This window comes from Labeo rohita, chromosome 3 (assembly GCF_022985175.1).
Source record: "Labeo rohita strain BAU-BD-2019 chromosome 3, IGBB_LRoh.1.0, whole genome shotgun sequence".
NCBI lineage: Eukaryota > Metazoa > Chordata > Actinopteri > Cypriniformes > Cyprinidae > Labeo > Labeo rohita.
The window spans coordinates 37,815,801-37,836,690 of NC_066871.1; the positions used below are offsets into that span (position 1 = coordinate 37,815,801).

The 20,890-nt window shown below is 36.9% G+C and overlaps 1 protein-coding gene across 3 annotated transcripts in view; it reads left to right on the plus strand.

The window, feature by feature from the left end:
* cep112 (centrosomal protein 112) overlaps nucleotides 1-20,890 on the plus strand; it is a 186,593-nt gene that overhangs the window by 102,105 nt on the left and 63,598 nt on the right. For all 3 annotated transcript variants that reach the window (XM_051106590.1, XM_051106591.1, XM_051106592.1), the window contains exon 22: nucleotides 11,991-12,053. In XM_051106590.1, coding sequence (XP_050962547.1) covers nucleotides 11,991-12,053 — 63 coding nt within the window. The remainder of the gene's footprint in view (nucleotides 1-11,990; nucleotides 12,054-20,890) is intronic.

Genomic DNA, 20,890 nt, shown 5'->3' on the forward strand with positions numbered 1-20,890 from the left:
CTAGTAGGCAACCACGCAGAACACCATAGCATCCTAGCATTGTGAAGACAAGAAAGCACCGCTGCGCTGACATTCTCTTCGGAAAATGTGAAAAAAAGTTTCTCCTTGTTGCATGATAGTAGAAACGCTATTGAGATAAATTCTACTGGTTTCACAGATTATAAACCAGAATGCTTTAAATGCAGCTAATGATTTCATTTGTGCATTTAGCCTGGTAAGTTATCTCTCCCCAACTGTGTCAGAGCTTCTTTTTTTGTGCGTTTCAGAGGGAAAAGTTTAGCTATTTTCATTTGGAAGTTTTTAGGCTTTTAGATTTGTAGTGACTTGGCATGTTTCTAAGCTGAAATTTCTTATTCTTTTGATGGCGCGAGAAACGCTGTCCTCGGCAGTCAGCCGCTCCTGAAATGGCCAGCCAGGGTTTGAAGACAGATCCCAGAGAAAAAGGAAAGAGAAATCCATTAAATCCATGAATGGGTTTTCATGAAAGACACAGGCTTTTTGAAGGAGAGCTTGTGGAATAAAATAATAAGGAACAGAATATCAGAAGTGATAAGATCATGTGTTAGATTGTTCCAACGTCAGACGCTTAGCGAAAAGAAAGGAAGATGAAAGTGAATTTATTCCAGTCTCTGTTAACAACAGAGGTTTATCTGGCTGTGGTGAGTGTGTGTGTGTGTGTGTGTGTGTGTGTGTGTGTAGGCACCACTACCCAATCTCCATCCACCACAGAGAACCCTGGGAGCCTTGTTCCTCCAGATAAACCTGACTTCTCTCTGCAGCTCACAGCCAGTGCCTCTGATGCTCAGATGTTCTTTGTACTTTCTTCTTCTTTAGCTTTGGAGTAACGGCTATACAAATCACGGCTTCCTGTCCTGAATTCCTACGGATTCAGTCCTTTTCATGTCTTCTCTTTTTTTTTTTTACTGCAGATTCCTCAACAAAATCTGCCAGTCAGAAAACTTATTAAGTTCAAAGCTGATTTTTAGATCAGCATCTCTCTTTAATCACAGTTCAATTGGGTCCAAAGAGAGAATGTGTTTTTATTGTATTATAACTAGAAACTAAAAAAAAAGACATAAAGGCAGAATGTAAATAAATCTAGATTATACAAGCATTAGCGTTAAGGTACAAAATCAATATAGCCACTTTATGTCAGCACAGACGCACTATATACACTGGTATAATGCTGTGAAATGCATATTTAAACATTAAGGCAGTCTCATCATCATTTGTGTGTAAATGGCACTCTTTATAGAATGAGCCTGGTTCAGAAATGCCATTGCTGTTTGTCTAATGCAGTTAATGTTGCTAGTACAGACTACTTGCGTACATTTCTAAAAACACAAGATATATTCAAATAAACAATGCTCAGTGGGCCAAATGTATTTATTTATATATGCATTCTCCACTATAACAGCCATTGGGTTATCTCTGCAAAAACAAATCCTGAATAAAACTCACTGAAAAACATAAGATATTTAGCAATCGTTATTATTATTATGTCCACAGGCTAATCACCAACTTGTAGATTTCATGCACCAGCCTGGACAAGAAGGTTTTCGGTTTCTCTTAGCATTCTCATCCAAAATAAAATAGCATATGAAGGCTGTTTATATAGTATCATAGGGGCATTCACCCTGGAGAGGAGACAGTTTTCATAAAAAAAAATTTGTATAATGAATCCCTGTTGAAAGAGCAGCCTTTCACTGAACTCATCACTCTTTTTAGCCTCTAGTCATCTTCACTTATACACCCTCATAGCCATCGGATCAACCCACTTGTTAACACCATTAGGATAGAGAGGGATGGAGATATACAGGTAGCTGTAGCATGTCTTATGACTTATGGAGCTATGTTTCATCAGCGCTAAATGAGCAGTAATAGTGTGGAGGCTTTGGCTCGTCATAGGTTTGTCATGTTCCATCCAACTTTGTTTTGTTCACAGACATATTCTTAATTCATGTTGTTTTACCTTATTCCCAGAGTATTTCCATACTTTTTTAGATAATGCAACTTCAGAATTTGACATCAGAGGGTTTGGTCATTTCAACTATAGCTGGAGGTGCTGAAATGGATGTGGCTAGTTCCCTTTTCTGTTTTCTGTTTGCCTCAAAGCCAAAGGCTCAAGGGATTGCCCTGATAAAAGGCTCCAGCCTAACCTATCCTGATGGACTGGAGCTGTCAGACTAAGCCCAGTGGCATAGATTTGACTTGAGAGTGGGCTCAGAGCATAGAACTGTGGAACCACTAATTGCTTCAGTACAGCTATGTTCTGTTACATTCAGAATAATAGTTGAAATGAAAATTCTCAATATTTTCTTTTGACATCATACAGTAGCCTTGTGGTTCAACATTTAAGTCATCATTCACCGATAAAATAATAAATGGAAAGAAGTTGCTAGGAAATTCTAAAATCTGTAGGGCCCTGAAATTTATTTTTTCCCCCAAATTACATTTTATTTATTTAAAAATGTGTGTTTTCCATAATTTTTTTTTCTGAATTCTGTTCTAATTGTTTAATTACATTTTAATAATTTAACAATATTTTATTTTTTTATAATAATAATGTAATAATTGTTTTATGTTTAAATGTACATTTAATACACATACAAATTGTAGCTATTAGGGGTGGGAATCACAGGGTACCTCACGATACGATAATATCACGATACAGTGATTATTACGATAATCGGTATATATTGCTAGACAGTCCTATAATGACACATCACGATATCTAACTATGAAAACAAAATGTCTGTGAAAAGGTGTGAGTTTTCTCTCTTAAAGTCAAAGCTGTTAGAAAGCAGAACAAAAGTTCTGTAAATCAAATTTAACTTAAATTAATCATTTTATTCTTGGACTTATTAAAAGCTCACACTACGTGTAAACCAACACATTTAACTGCTTATATATAGCTATCAAATGGATGCATAAAAGTTTCACTATTTTTCAGTATTTTAAAATGTAATCAAATGGAATTTGTGCAATTCCTTTGGTTATTATTACTTTGAAAAAAGTACATTCTGCTGTACAGAAGTAATATATTTCTGTCATAATTTTTTTAGGTTAACCCTTGCATGAATGTTTTGCCAATCATTATTACATATTCGGGTCTTCAGCTAACCGGACCTATATATCCAGCACGGATGGATCTCTTACTTCTGCAATAGCAAAAAACTCTCTTGATATTTTAAGAACAGTTACAAAGGAGTAAAATAAAGCATATTTCGTTACCTTTTGAAACTCAGAAGGGTTCAATTTGAGTAGATGATTTTACCATCGCTGTCATCCTCAGACTGCACTTCCACATTACATTCATCATCTGGCTCGTGTTCGCGATCTCATATTCTCACATATTCTCAAAACTATCGTTTTTAATGACTTCAAAGTCAATATTTTGATTGCTGACAATTTATACACCACATCCACCATTAAATAACAGTGACATTTATATTTTATTGCGTACAGTAATTGCTCTGTAGTAAAGCCATTCAAACCAATTATTTTTTTCCTGATGATATTTCTTTGTTTAATGCCTCTGATAATGAACATCCCGTCATTATTGACCAATAAACAGTGCCACCTCAAGGAATAAAGGTGAATTGCACGTATTGATTCATCAGATATTTACATATAGATTGAGGAATACTAAGAAAGTTGATGTCAAACTTAAAAAAGTAAAGGAGGGAGAGGGTATGTGGGTGAATGACGTCCCAGGTCGCTAAAGACCCAAGGTATGCATTTAAGAGTTAAAACAAACTATTAATTTAGTATGCTTAGTAGACAAGTCACACAGAACAAGCAGTCTTTTTCCCCTTTTATATTCACAGACACTATTCTATACCGCAATTTAAGTGTACAGCTCTATTTTCGATTTATATTTCCAAATATCACCAAATTCCCTGATATTCCACATTATACAGTAAATTCCATTTTCACAACCAGATTTGTGATTTCATCCGCGTTTTCCGCATCACAGAAATGACAGGACTCTACTTCTGTTCTTATTGTTATATTCTTCCTCTCACACAAATGGTAATTCTGTAGTGAAACTGCATCTGCTTCCAGCTACATGGCCTCTGTACATGCGTGAGATCACCATAGTAACAAGGTGTGCGGCACACAACTGATGCGGTTATTTCTGTTTCCTCACTGTGACAAAGAAGACAGGTAGAGGTACTGTGAGAGAGTTTGCTTTGAAATGTCAGCACATGCTGTTCGGTGCCGTTCCTCTGCAGCGTAACAGGAGGGAAATCGAAGAGCCATGTGTGGTGAAAGCAACCAACTTTACGCTAGTTAAAAAGAATGTAAATACATATGAAGTGTGTTTGTGAATCATCCAGGAGAAAGTTGTCAGAATGTTTCACCTGCCTTCTGTTTACACAGTGTTTGCCTACCATCTACAAACTTTCACTGATAGCTAGTATTAACGAGATGTGACATATCTGAAAGACCGCTATACCAGAATGCCTGCCAAGACAATCCGGACTGTTTTCAGTCTTTGCTTTGACCTTATTGTCCCTTTTGTTAATAGTTTAATTCAAAAGGAATGTTTCAGGGTAAGTACTTAAGTTTGAAACCAAATGGTTAGTCTGATTTGTTTGTATCATTGTATGTTGTCCCCTTAACGTCACTGTCAAGTGACGGGTCAAAACTGTTATCTGTCCACAGAGCTTAAATTTTATTTAACCTGACGAAAAGTGCATTTCTTGAAACAGTTTAACGTAAATTGTGACACTGAACCAAATGGGACCGTTTGCGTAAGAATATAAACACAAACAAGCAACAACGCAACGATAAAGCAAAAAGTGCCGTTGCGCAAATACTGTGAGCCTGTTCCACATAAAAGCGTTTGTTCAGTTAAGAAACTGGCAGGAAACTGGTTAAGATTGTTGCTTGTACACATTGCATAATGAAATGCACCTGTTGACTAAGAAGGATGTGGCATTGGTACAAGATTTCCATTGAGCAGTGACAGGAGGGATTAGAGCGAATCAGGCCCTGAGAACATGGCTGCTGCTGTCTTGGAGAATGCGGTAAACACTCGCTCACTTCAAAGACACATCAATACACCCAGCTCCCCCACGGCGCGCCTGTCAGCTGTCATTCTGCCCAAAGTTTGGATGTTGCCTCTTTTTAACTTTATTTATTTTTTGTTAATGTGTCACCACCATTTTTAGTCTCTGTTTAACGTTATGATTCATATTTTCTCTCTCTCTCTTTCACTCCTGACGAAAGATGGTGGTGTTTTGAGGATGTTGTTGTCATTGTTTGTCGTCACTTTTTGTCCCTGCAAACTTATTAATTTCTGTCAACTGGTTTCTCTGCCATTTGGAGATACACCAAATCCCATTATTTTTGGTCATGGATTACAGAGAGCAAAACAGTGGGAGAATATGATCAAAGACACCTCCCCATCACCTCGGAGTGGCAGATCGAGAGAGGGAAATGGAGCTTAATAGCAGAAAATCAGATTTAGACCAGCCAGGCATGTGGATGGATTTGGTGATTCTATTTTTCTTTCTTCTGCGGAGATGAAAGTTATGCCGTTTTCCCCCCATCCTCCGGTTTTTCTCATTCTTTTCCTCTCAGGATGGCTGAGAAAGTCGGTGACACGGGAAAAGACTGCCACAGACCGGCAGTGTAGAGCTGTGGAGAGACCTCACTGGCTTTAGAGCGCTTTAAAACACATCCACAATGCCACTGGCCACTCGCTCAGAGACTTTAACATCATCCTTGAACAGAAATTTTCAACCTAGTCAGCATGAAGTGTTGTCCATATACCAGCTTATTTTGACCAAGAACACCTAAATCTTGACAGTTAGTAGGGCATGATGCAAAATGAGCTGGTTATTGCAAAATAAAACGATGGTGATCTCCATAATCGTTGTAATAAATGGGTTAATTTTATGATAATGACAGGCTAATTATAATTATTGCTCGTCTACAAAATTATCAAAATCATTTTTTTCTGTTTGTTTGTTTGTTTGTTTGTTTGTTTTTTCACCTTTACTGTACTGACAACCACCTTAAAAGCACAGGCTGTAAAGAAAAAGCCTCAGTTGCTTTTCCACAAGCGTAGGTAAATAGTAATATAAATAGGTGGACGATGGAATACTCGGAAATATAAAACACCATCATTGTAACACACAATACTAAAATAATGCAATAAACATTAATTCAACAACATATGTGCAATTGATTAGATTAAAAATCTAAGAAGAAACTGAGGATTCTGGGAATGTCAGTTATGGTTTTTCGCTGTAAACTGTAAGATTGCTTACATTCAGCAGTATTTTACAGTAAAATTGCATATAGAGTATGGTGTTTACAGTTTTACTGTTTACTGTTTTTTTCTTTTACTGTTTACATTCTCATCAATGTTTATAGTGCACTTCAACACCCTGCACAATGGTCATTATTCAGAAATTTGACTGTTGGATGTGATTGATCAATCAGTGTTAAATAATCCAGAGATCTGTGTAATAATATTGGATGTGCTTTGCCAGATTGCAGCTTTCAATTTTGAGAAAGTTCTTGCATTTATTGTGTGCGATATGCAGCAGACGGTCTGTGAACGGCCAAACTGTGGGCGTTTCATTTGCATCTCAGACCATCCTCCACCTGTCATGAAGTGAAGTGCTAGACAAACCAATGCATGATGGCACAAAGGCCACATGTCAGCAGGATCTTGATCATTATTGAGTGATCACTCTGGAGTCTCAGCTCTTTTCTCCTCCTCCAGCTGAAGGACAATGATAGATGGTGTTGTGTAGCAGTCAGTGTTTTCTGCTCAAAGTGGACGGTTAACAACTATAAAGTTGAAAGTTTGTCGTTATTTACAGGTCAGCTCTCCACACTTACGAATTATTGATGAAGCTGACATGAAGAAAGCTGCCTGCCCCTCATCAGAAGGCTTTAATCACACCACCAGATGGAGATGGCGGCTCTAGGGTCACCAGCCAAATAAAAGGCTCTTATTGAATGCCTAAGCTGGCCTTTGTAGTGTTGACCCTGGCTGAAAATCAGCACCCAAGGTCATCAAATGGGATGAATCGCAGGAGGTCCCAACTTAAAGCATGAGAGGCCAACAAACTCCCCAGCAGCCTAAATCCTCACGCAGATGCATTCATGGCTGTGTTCCCTGATCCCTACCGCCGGCCCGCTGATCCACCTGCTAACAGAGGTGTGACAGATCCCTGCCCAAAAACAGATTTTAGAAGCCATGATGAAAATCAAACAGCCCTAGCCACACAAACACACACACAGGCTGGGGGTGTAGCCACACCTGCCAGTGCAATACGTGACAGCCCTTTTAAAGAGGATGAGAAAGGACAAGTGAGGATTGATCTGTTTTTTTTTTTCTCCGCATTAGCATGGTGTCACCTTCACTGACTCTGTGTTTTCACAATAGGGCTGAGCAATACAGATTAAAAAAAAAAAATACAACTCAATATTTTTAGCCTTTTGATGATCCAATACACATTCCTGTATTTATTTGATAGATGCATGAATTTAAACATTTAAACTAATTCACCAAAGTGAAATCATCTACCTATTCTAACACTGTTTTTGCTTCTGAATTTCAAATCAGAGACTGTATAAAAATAACATCTTATTATCATATTTTTGGTGGTTGCTTACTGAAATTAGATTTTATGGTTCATGTCCTTCCTTAATTGTAGCTTTTGAGTATTTTTAGAAATGTTATTTATATTTGAAAACTACACTGAAGGAAGTCAGTAATATGCTGTGAATAATGAACAGTAACTAAAAAATCGTGTTTTGCGCATCTCTCCTTCTCTGGTCTGAATCTGGCCTGAAAAGTGATTTATACACTTCAGCTAGTCATTTATCTGATGCTCACAGGCTAAACAAACATTTACTCATTTGTCTAACGTTGAAAAACCTTGACTGAGTGTTTTATAAAGCAATAAGCCCCAAGAAGCTGTGCTTTACAGTACATTTATAACAGCTAAGGGGCGTTGTTAGGCATGACACGATGTTTTAAATAAAAACCGTATACTTCCACCAAACAGTGTAGTTCCTCAGAAATAGTTGTGGTTGCAACAAAGTGGTTGCTGAGCAACACACAGAAGTAAACAAAGGTGTATGTTTGTAGAGTAATTTACAACAGTTTACAACAGTTTAGAACGCGGCTCAACCAATCAGAACTATCCGCTTTATAATAAGTGTTTTGAGATGTTTATCATTAGAATAAAGTACCCTTTTTTTAACAGGTAAATTCATGTTGTTTTAGGAGCAGGAATTTAGTTTGGTTTCATTTCGCTTTTTGTGCCTTTGCAGTATTTTCTTGTCTGTATTTATGTTTTACCATTTAGATATGAAAGGGATATTTTAAGTAATTGTTTACTCAAAAAATAAACTTGTATGACACTTTTATTTCCATTGGAACACTGGATTATTTATTATATTTATTAGAATCTTCACACTGCTATTTTTTCAATGCAAAATTAGTGTAATAGTAGTTTTTCTTGTAATGCAAGTTTTCTACAACTTTTGATAAAGCTTGAGAATGTTTCTTTCACAGTTATGTACAATGATTTCAGACACTAAATAATTACTTTAGGAAATAAGTAAAATAATCTCTAATGGATTCTATTTGGGAATGTGATCAAATTTGGTGCTTAGCACTTTGACTTGCTTGAGGTGAGCAACTGACATGACTTGACTTGTCTAGCTTGATTATGACTTGCATTTCTTTCTTACTCCCACCTCACCTTTTATAACATCCACATTTTCTGAACATGGAAGTCTCGCCTGACTGGAGCGGTGCTTTTCATTTCCGGTCTCTGGTGTTTCTAGTCAAATTAACATATTTTCCGAGCTGATAAAATAAAGTTAAACCTGCGCACATTTTTATATTTAGCTATGCTGAAAAAGTTTCAATTCACTTGATCTTTTTTACCCCATTTTAACATGGATTACTATGGAGACCGGAACCCGAAAGCACCCAAACGGAAGTTAGAATCCTTCATGGTGCCGCATTGTATGAAAAACAACAACTCACACTGATTTGAAAACAACATGAGGTAATTAAATGATTTTCATTTTTGGGTGAATTGATCCTTTAGGTTTGCATACGCTCAGTCTTTGCTGTGCTATCTCTTTCCACAACACCAGGAACCAACAAACCCAAGGCAGTTTGGATACATGAGAATGCCCATTGCTTTAAAAACCATGTTTACAAAAAAAGTCTTTCTTTCCAAGCAGCACAATCTAATGTAGCAATCCCCCAAAATCTCTAAACACATACTGCAAAAATGTGGAGAAATGCCCGCCAGCCTTGTACTTATTACACTATCAATCCTAATTGTTTCTGTTTTCAAAAAAAAAAAATAATTGCATCTTATATTATCCCTGTAGGTATGTGCGCTGCTGTTTATTTTCCTTCTGTTTAAATGTGTGTGATTGGAAGGGTAAGTGTTGTGATTGCACAGCTCCAGAATTAGATTGTTAATGAAGTTTGGCTTAGCGCTACATGCTTTGTGCTTTCAAATACAGTAATGTTCAAATACAGCGTTCACACTTCAAAGACCATGGACTCACACCGGCAATATTGTGAAGCGATTGCAGCACCTGATAGAAGCTCAAAGTGCCTGTAGCTCTAAGATGCCTTTGGCAAGGTACAGACATTTGCTAGGAAACACACACAAAGCAGTCCAAATGCTTCATTTTTCAGCTTTCTTACTGTTTGTTTTTCCATACTTGTGTATATTAGTGCAGATCCATTATGCACCCTCTGTTCATTGGATCCTCTGTTCTTAGATCAGTGTTAGCATGTTATGTTCTTTAGGTCTTTAAAAAATAAAAATTTGTCATCATTTACTTATGTTGTCTTGTATTGAACACTGAAAGAGATGTTTAGCGGAATATTCATGATGCTCTTCCATACACTGAAAATATACAGTGGCCAGGCATTGCACCAAAAAAGTAAATAAAATTAGTCCTTATGATTTATGCACTATATTCATATAGCTTTGTATGAGCGCTGTTATGAACTGGACATCCATCCAGGATTTAGGTCAGAAATTTAGGAATGGATGTCAAACCTCGGCATTACCTGTCCTCATGGGTGTTCATTCTTTATAAATGAGACGCATTCGGCTGAATGAACATTCAGATAAACATATCCTTTTGTGTACAACAGAAATAATGTCATAAAACGTTTGGACAACATGCAGGTAAATTTGTTTTCAGTGTTAGTGTAACTGTTCTTTTAAGCATGAGGAAATTCGTAAAGCCAGATACTTGCCATTCAAAAAGCCATTCACACAAAGTTCCCCATTACCCATTGGCAGAATTAAGGAAACGTAAGGTCTCTATGGCAACACGAGCAGCAAAAAAACAAAGAATATCCTTTATATAGACGCTAGAGTTGCTTTGTTTCTCTCATCAGTGCGAAAGGCTCGAGGGGACATACAATGACTGACAGGATGAGAAAGAGAGGGCCTGAGATGAATCTGCTTGTGGGTTTGCTGGTCTGTATGTATGTGTGTTTTAGCAGTTAGCTCATGTGTTGATGCCTCTGGGCCAAAGCATCAGTAGCATCAACCTCAACATCGACTTCACCTGCATGTGCATGTGATCACTTTACATATTTTACTGAGGGCTTTTCACACTAGAGCTTTGACATCAGAAAGTTGAGTTCAGTTCATTGTGTTGGTGTGGAAGCTGTGTTGTCAACGTTATGTGGGCTTTTACAATAGGCCATTAAAGTATGTATTATGGTGAAACAGAAATATGTGACGCACAGGTATATTTGTAGCAATAGCCAACAATACGCTGTATGGGTCAAAATTATTGAATTTTCTTTCATGCCAAAAATCATTAATGTTAAGGATATTAAGTAAGGATCATGTTCCATGAAGATAATTTGTAAATTTCCTAGTGTAAATATATTAAAACTTAATTTTTGATTAGTAATATGCATTGCTAAGAACTTCATTTGGACAACTTTAAAGGTGATTTTCTCAATATTTAGATTTTTTGTTTTGTTTTGTTTTTTTTGCACCCTCAGATTCCAGATTTTCACATAGTTGTATCTCGGCTAACTATTGTTCAATCCTAACAAACCATAAATCTCAATTTCAAAAAACTGACCCTTACGACTAGTTTTGTGGTCCAGGGTCAAATATTGCTATGTTTTTTAACAGTAAATGCATTTTCAAGGGTTCTTAACATGGAATTTTCTTGTCTGCTGTAAGGAACTCCAACATATGGCAATTAGTCATGTGACATTTTCAGATCAGTTGAAATGTAGGTCACACTTTTATGGGACTTTGTGCACCAGCCAAGCAACTGCCGATGAGAGTAATGAAAATGCTAATGGATAGCTCTCTATCTAGATGTGTTGAGAAAATTTTGTTTCATCTATGGCTATCTATGACCCTTTCTTACCTTATATTAGACATCCTTGGCCAAGACGAACTGTCTGAGTCCTATCTTTACGGCTTTATGATAGGTAGGAAGCATTACAATGATAGATTGCATCTCAGAGCGCCAACAACCCAACCAGCAGTAAACTTCTTTTTTCTGCCAATCTCTTACTAATATCAGTTTGTTTGTGAGCAAGCAATAAAAGCACATCTGTCTGTTCATAAAAAAATAACCCTTATATAGTCATTCATCTCTTTGTTTTTTGTTGCTTTTCATGTTCTTGCTCTTAAAAGCTTGGTGGGGGTTTTTTTTCATGTCATATTCTTGTTTTGCAGATAGCGGTGTGATATTGTTCTCTCTCTTCCTGTTAAGTGGTGATAAGTTGGCTTCTGATGAAAGGCCCGTGTGCTGTTGTGGTGTCAGGCCTGGCCCTGAGCCCAGAGCTCCAGCCACACGCATGCCAACATGCCTGCCAGTCGCAGAGGTCACGGCAAAGCGACTCCCCGCGCTTCCTGCCAGCCGATCCGGTGTCATGTGTCTGCACTCTCTGTCTCTAACACCCTCCTCTCCTGTGTTCTCTTTCATTACAGACCAACAGCAGGTTGAAGCATCTTGAGAAGGAATATAATCAGAAGCTGGCCAAGTCTGCACAGGTAAACACGATTGTTTGAATGTTCTGAGGGAAGCTTAAAAGGAAGGAAAAACCTGCTATGTCCTGCTATTCAGCCCAGATAGATAGATACATAGATAGATAGACTCATGTGTATTCTGTATTTCTGGAGCAATTCATGCATAATGCACATGCAAATATATGTGCATTAATTCATGTGCATTCCCTCAAACATGAAAGTGATGATGGGTGTTCTTTACCTCTCTTTGCCTGTCTCTTTCACACCCTGTTGTAAGGTCCTCGTTTCTACTGTATGTAGAGGTGAGTGTATTTTTAGATGTTGTTTGGGAGTGGCTAACTAAAAAATAGTAGTTTAGCATCACAGAAATACTACATCAGGGATTTTTATGTGGCACTCTATTGCGCACAGCCTTATATGCAAGTGAGCTGAGCTAATAATTAAAACATCAAAGATGCTCTCCTAGAATGTCCTCTCTCAAGTCTGATTCATTTCAATGAAATGTTTCAGAAACCAAGTTGAGTCATCATTCAGCACAGTAATGCTCCCAAAAGTCGTGCACAGCATTTTATATGTAAATATATGTGTGTATACATAACTATACATGTGGGTGTGTGTACAATAAGTGTGAAATTAAAAGAAAGAAATTAATACTTTTATTAAATTGATTAAAAGTGTCTTTTAATTATTACACAGGAAAATATATATTTTCATGCAGTTTTTTTAGGTTTCTAAATATTAATGGTAAACAGTTATTTTAAATTGTAATTATATGTCATAATATTATTATTATTATTATTTTACTATATATAGAAGAACCACGAAACATAGCACAAGAAACATTAAAAATCGTACCAACCTTAAACTTTTGTACACACTGCTGTCAGTTACTTATCTGATTCAGTTAGAGTTAAGTTAGAGTTTACATTGTGGTATTTTTGTTTAATTTTGTTCTTTTGTGTGTTTGGTGCAGTTGCTTAAAGGGCCTTTTCACATGACTCACATCAACATTCCCCAATGCACTGAACTCTTTGGAGTGAAACATCAAGTTTCATTATGTGGGCAGTGCTAGCATGAGAGTCAAAATGTTTGAATACATTAAGTCAAAGAAATGAGAATCAGAGAAACAAACAACACATGGCACAAAGTCATAGATGTTACCTGTTTCATTGTCTTTTACTTTTCTCTTCCTGCTGATTTATGCTACCAAGCCATCCTGTTAAATGACTCTTTCATGACACTATGTAGAGAATTGGAATCTGCATAACTGCACATTGTGTTCTGTGTAGCGGTTGTCATATTTTAGGACACACAATGATAACAAACACAAATCACCACAGGCAAAAGCATACCATGTTATATTAATACTTAAGAACATTACATGCTTACTATTGCTTAGAATAAAACTAAGACCAATTTATTAATTTTAGCATTCAATCATGTGTCCAAGACACTGCAAATATTCATTCTTGTTTATTACAGTGGCACTGGTATAACTGCTAAAATAATAAATACAACATAGCTAAAGCACAAATGGTGGATGATGTATATCATTGTTGTGTATCATCAGCATTAAAGCATTAAGCTATTATAGATGTAACAATATAACTTCATGTAAAGCTGCTTTGAAACAATGTGCATTGTGAAAACCACAATACGTTAGATAATGTAAACATAATATAATCTAATATGTCTACATTTACTGCTGCTCAGTCTCTACTGTAGCTCCTGCAGAGATTTTCTTACTATTGGGAGATGAGAAGGTCTGTATTACTTACTATTGGAGAAAGCGTAACGGTCAACTTTACACATTTTAGCCTTAAGTTGTGTGTCACTCAAGCGCTGTTTACGGATACCATAGGAATAAATGGGAAGTGCCGCACGCTGAATTCCACCTGTCACAAAAAGTCTGTGACTTCTCTCATTAAACCATGTTTTTCAGTGTAAACTGTAAAAATAGTTCAATCCAAAACTATTGTTTAGTGTAAAACATGTTGAAGATTAGCCAATAGGCTGTCGATTAAATAAATGATAGCTATGTCCTCAAAGAAGCTGTTTATTAAGCATAGTGAAGCCTCTCCTCGATTGACATCCATTAAAAAAAACTACGTCTGGTCTCCTTCCCTGCGCCACAGCTTTAGCCGGTGTGCTTTTTTGGCTAAAGGGTGCAGACTTGCCTTGTAGTGGCTTTGGCTCCTGTGTCCTGAAATCCCACAAAGCATTGCGTTGCTGACGTCAAGTTCCCATTCTCTATACAATGATTTCCATATGAGGGTCACAGTATGGCCTTTTAAAACAGATCATTTTTGTTCTAGATAAATAATGGCGATTTGGTAAATGAATTATACATTTACATGGTTCCCAATCATATCTCTAATAAAACAGCTGGTATAACACATCAGCTCATTAGTAGAGACTGGAAATGCTTCTGCCAGTTGAGAGAGACATCCAGAATTTGTACTGTTGGGGTACTCCAAAACCAGGTTTGGGAACCACTGCATTCATGTATTTGGCAGGTGATTTTATCCAAAGTGATTTACTATGCATTCCATGTAGATACATTTGATCAGTTCATGCACTGTCTGGAAATCAAAGTCATGACCTTGGCGTTATCAGTGCCATACTCAACTGCTTAACCTCCAAGAACATTACATAACTTACTGTAAAAAGCTTCATTGTAGTTGTCTGTGTCATTCCTATTATGCAGTACATTTTCATGCCCTACTGTGCAAAAGTTTTGGGCCATTAGTATTTTCACGAACAAAGAAATAATTTTAAGCAACTCTTTTGCTGTAGTGTGCCAGTAGGAAATATCAGTTTACATTTCCAAACATTCCTTTTGCCATTTATTGTAATAATCCAGTGAGATTTTTGTATTCAGAAGGAGTCTGACAGCAGCCAGTGCTCCACACAGAGATCTGATCTCACCATTATCCAGTCTGTTTGGGATTATGATGTATATTTATGAAGAAACAAAAAACTTGAGAGACTAAATTCAGAATATACGTGGCAGCGACTGCAAGACACTTGCAAAAACCTACCTGCCTGCCTAACTACCTAAGACTTTTGCACAGTAGTGTATGTATCAATTACATAAAATATTAATTTTAAATTAGTTTTAAATTAATTGTCTTTTTTCATAATTGTAAAATAAAGTGAAAATAACAGGTGTAATCTATCCATTAGGGGTGGGAGAAAAAATCGATTCTCTGATGCATCGTGATTCTCTCTTCAACGATTCTGAATACTTCAGAATCGATTCTGAGCTTGTTTTTTTCCCGCATGTGGCACTTGTGCGCGCTAGAGACACGGCAGGCTTTATTGCACAGAATTTGCACTGTGAGAAGCGGCTTTCACACCGAACACGGAAACTATTTTGAACTTTAAGCGCGGCGTGCACAGCTTGCGTGCCAGTGGTGCTTTCCGCTGCGCGGGCGCTTTGGTCGACGCAGAAACAAGCCATCCTCTTTTCAGAGCATGACAAAACATCTGATATATCGAAATAGATCTGTGCATTAGTGTGAATACAGTCTGTTAAAGCTGCCACTGTCTATGATCTCATCAGTAATAACCAAATGGCATTAATGCTGAGGAAAAAAGAAAAGACCATAACTATTGTCTGAAACTTTCAGATACTAAAGAATACTTATTTTAAATAAGTGATTGTTTTAAAAAGTAGTCTGTTTATATGATAAAAAATACAAATAAAGTTTGCACAAATTTATATGAAAATGTAGCCATGTGCAGTAATATAACAAATGAGAATGTGATGCATAGAGATATTGAGTTGATAAAGAAAATTGTAATTAAATTGAATCATGAAACCAGTGAAGATTCACACCCCTACTTTTAAGATGGCAGTACTGACCTACAGAAATTCCAACTATAAACAAAAAGGAAAGAAAGTGCAATTTTGGTTAAAATGTAAGGTTGTAAAGATGTGTTTGCACAGCATCAGAATTAATTGAAAAAATGTAGATCAAGAATCATTTTGGAATCGGATCGTGACTCCCAGAATCGGATCGGATCGTGAAGTGCCTGAAGATTCCCACCCCTACTATCCATTTCATTGTATTTTAATTTGAGAGGATGTTGCCATTTTTGTTACATTACCTTGTACTTCTCTAATTTTTGTAAAAACACTTATGCAGTTATTAACTTAAATTTAAATTTTAACCATCATTTCACATTTTTATGTTATTCTATCATTCATCTAACAGGATATTCACCATAAAAATCACTGAATTCAGCATAGTAGGTCATCACAGATCGGTTAGTAATAGATGTTTATGCTTTTGTTTTCTCAATAAAAATGTATGAATTAAGTGGATGATTCAGTTACTTTTTAATAAAGACAGTAAGTTGTTGCCACCTGCTGGTGTAGGGGTGTAACCTGCAGAAAGAGGAAAATTCCCACTTACTAACACACAAACTGACAGTCTGTCTGGAACAAACACAGATGAGTGGTGAGATACAAGCACTGAAATGTCCCAGTGCTGTTGGACTGTATATCAGCACTCTTGGACGGCGCTTGATCGGATTTAATATAATGTGTCGAAATAATGATCCAGATATAATGAGGACATTCAGTGTGCTGCCTAACAGGAATAACCCATATGTTTACTCTATTTATTTTAATATAAATATGATTTATTTCTGTCAGGTTTTAGTTACAATGTTGAAAAGGTATTGCATAACAGGAATGACCCAGCTACTTTTTTAATAATTTGTGGTGTACTGCAGATAACTACTTTATCAAAGCTGTAGCTTGTCTGTAGTGAACTACTTTAAGTTATGAGAGGCTTGTTAGGCAGCTTGGCAAACCACAGTGTCAGAGTGGCTTCCTCAACACGTTTTTTTTCCCTCTGCCTTAATAACACAACTTGCCCTCTGAGGTGTTGGACACGTGCATTTCATTTTGTAGCCTCTGATAGTACTCATACTCAACACTTGTTGCCCACTCTCCATTCCTGGCCATGATTTTACACTCAGGTCTAGTGGGTGTTCTGAGGGTGTGTGAGCGCTTATCTCTGCTCTGTATCCCATCATGTGTTACTGAGGCCGGCCTCTGCCATGTGTTAAACATTAGATTTAATCTGCTCAGACTCAACGCCATTACACTCGCTCAGGTTCGGAAGAATAAACTTAATTCTTCTCTGTGTGTAAGATTAACACAGAGCTGAACTCCTGTAGCTGTTGTGAAAACGCACTGTTCGGTGTGAGGTTGTGGGCCTGTCATAATTGCCTCTCATTACCTTAGTCCCAGCTCAAACGCTCGCTTTTTTTTTCACTGCCCCGTTTTCAGTTCTCTCCACAAAACAGAGCACTGAATGTCAGGTTGACAAGCAGATGTTGTGTGAAAACACAGGCCTATTAAATTACACAATGCTTGACATCAAAAGAACACACTTTGAGTGTGAGAGAAAAAGAGTTCACAGGCATTTTCCCATTTCTAAATAACCTCTGAGAGGGCCACTGATGATTAATTCCTTTTCCGAGGCACAAAATTGGCATTCGCTGGATAAACATAGTTTTTCCTCTCTCTTGTTTCCCACTCACATTTGGTGGGAACACGTCTTTGTTTAATACACATTAAATGCGCCTCCTCCACACCAAAGAACGCAGGGCTCCGTTTACTTACTTCTCTCGTAAGCACTCTTGTTAGGAACAATCCATCCAAACGGACAAAAACAGAACTTAAAAGTAGCATTATCTTTTTGTTTGTTTTTTATTTTATTTTCAATGTGTATTTTCTAGTTTTAGTTGTATTTTTTAGTTTCATGTTTTGTTAGTTTTAGTATAGTTTTAATTTTTTTTTATATAGTTTATAGTAACTGGTATGAGTTTAAAATGTTAACAGCATTACAGTTCAGGGTAAAACAATAGTTTATGTCACTATTAACTAGCTGCTTATTAGCATGCCTATTGCTAGCATATTGACTGTTTATTAGCACATATTAATGCCTTATTCTGACCATATTTTAGATCACTTAATTCAACCTCATACCTTAACTTAACAGCTACCTTACTAACTATTAATAAGCAGAAGTTTAGGAGTTTATTAAGCCAAACGTTATGGTTAATTAGTAGTTAGAATTGGTCTCTAAACCAAAGTGTGACTCAGTTCAGTTACTGCTGTTTAATTTTTAATGGTATTTCCAGGTTTAATTTCATTGTACAATATACCATGTATTTAAAACTAACTCTTATTTGTGGCCATTTTTATTTTAGTTAATTTTGGGGTCATACATTATGGAGTGTCTATGTTGGATATTATATTCTCACTATTAACTAGTTACTTATTAGCATGCCTATTATTAACATATTAGCTGTTTATTGGTACTTATAAAGCACCTATTCTGCATGACTATATTTCACATCCATAATCCTACCCAATACCTAAACTTAACAACTAACTTAGAAACTATTAGTATGCAGCAAATTAGCAGTTTATTGAGGCAAAAGTCGTAGTTAATGGTTTGTTAATAGCGATGCCCTTGACCTTAAAATAAAGTGTAACCCACTCACTATAATCTATAAAAGAAGAGCAACATGAGCATTCTTAGAAATTTCACTTTTACTATGCCAGTTTGGCCTTGGAAGAATAACCGTGAAAGAAAACAGTTGCTGTAGCGTCCCATAAAGCATTGCAAGGTTATATAGACAAGAGTCCTTTGAACTTCTGCAGCATATACTAACCTATGCCATCAACAGATATCTCTCAGATGTGCCCAGAGCTATGAATTGCATGTGAAATGTGCCAATTAAATCCATACCATGCCATACATTGTCTAGAGGGATCTGAGCTCTTGCTCTGAGCGTGCACTGTACTAGAGCGTTTTTAATTAGCATTTTGGAAATCCAACTCCTCTTTGACTGACCTTTAATCTTGCTAGTGTTTGAAGCTCTCCAGCTAATGATGAGGAAAGGTGTTGTCCAAACAGAGCTTTGCTTTCTGCAGCTCTCCTTTCACCACCACCATCATATGGATATGGGTGCTTGTTAGAGCTGCTGCGTTTTTATTTATGTGCATATGAAGAGTTCAGATGCAAAACCGGCTAAAAGCCATCTCTGTCAAAAAAGAGATAATGATACTGAGTGAATGCTCCTGACACATACTGTACGTCCATCAAATACTTTTACTTCAGACTCGCTAAATTCCAGCCACAGCCCAATCAGAAATACCAGTACTTACATAGAAACCTATACAAAGTAGCCAGAAAGAAATGCTAATTTTAAAGAAATATGTCAGATGGATTTAGAGGCTTTTGCGTCTGAACTCTTCATATGAAGACAGTAGCTCCAAGGTTTAAACATTTCACTCTTTCAGCTATAAATTTGTGTTGAAATAAAATGTTGATTCTCTTTCAAACATTTAACATAGTGACCACCAAAATACCAGTTACTAAAGTTACCTTTACTGTTTTAACTTGGATGTTGTGGTGTAAATTTAGTCAGATCACACCCCAACACTCATGTCATGATGCAGCTGTGATTGACTTTATTATTTGTAATGTGCTTCAGATCTACTCCAGCCTGTTTGAATAATAACTTTATTTACAGGTTGTTTTTTATGTATTTAAATAACCTCAAACCACAACATCAAAGCTAGCGCTTAATGTTTTTGGTCTTTTCTAATTTCTGGTACCTTCTCATTTAGAGGTGTGATATTTTCTTTCTTAGTGATCAGACTTACAATTTTTATATTGTGGGAAAAAAACTCAACAGACTTACATTAAAGAATCCAGCATCACAATTGTAACATGCTAGCAACCACTCATAACAGCAAGTTTTGAAAATGACACATTTTCTACAGTAAATATAAAAATCTTGTTCTATTTCTTTTGTTAACAAGTGGTGTTTTGGCAGAAACTATGATTAACTGTTTGTAAGCATTGATCCAGCATTTCTGATGATTCACTAATGTCTCATTTGGTCACTGAAGCTTTCAGTTATGTCGTATTTCACTTACGTATATTTTTGATTCATATTGGTACATCAGTCATATATCAAGAAGCCATTAGGATGACAGTTTAGTAGCTGCAACGTAACGTTTCCCTCAAACTAAAGAGAGGGTTTAAAATGCAAGAAGATGTGCTGAAGCCATTAACGCCAAAATTCCCAAATATCAAGAGCAAAGAATAAAAATCGAGGGATGAGTGTGTCCCTTCAGGCAAAAGACTTGATGCAAGAATCTGTATAGCCAAATAATTATTACCATGAGAACTTATGTTACCATAATAATGGGGCGTTTGGTGCTTTCATGTGGTTCGCCCACTGACAAAATAAGTCTAATCTCTCCCTCTGTGTCCGCTCCAAGAGTTCACTCCCAACTCCCACACAATGAACGGATTCCAGTAAAACCGTTCCTCCGAACATTTATGCACAATAAACAATTATCTGTCTAGCCCTGAGCTGCACCGCTGCCCTGCGCGCTGCTGCTTGGCTGCAGTTGAAATAGAATCTGAATTTGGACTGCAAGATTTCAAAGGGCCAGTTTTTCTCATTTTCATCTCACTAGAGCTTCATTAAACAGTCCAGCTTCTCTCTCCATGCTACCCTGTTCTTTTTCAGTGTGGGTTGTGTGTGTGAAATGTGAAGAGCAACTGTAGTGATGCAGGGGGGTGGTCATCTGGGATTTTACTGTACGGCTCTCATTTGGGCCCTAACAACACTGATTCTGACAGGATGCTGGAAAAGCTAGAGGCTAAACCTTCATCTGTGCCTGACAGAGACAGTTTTTAACAGTCATTAAGTGCTTACATGGACAACAAAACGATAACCATCAAAATCTGTTTATTATTAAAAGCCAATAATGCGTAACATGGAATGATTTCTTTACTTTGAATTGTAAACACTGC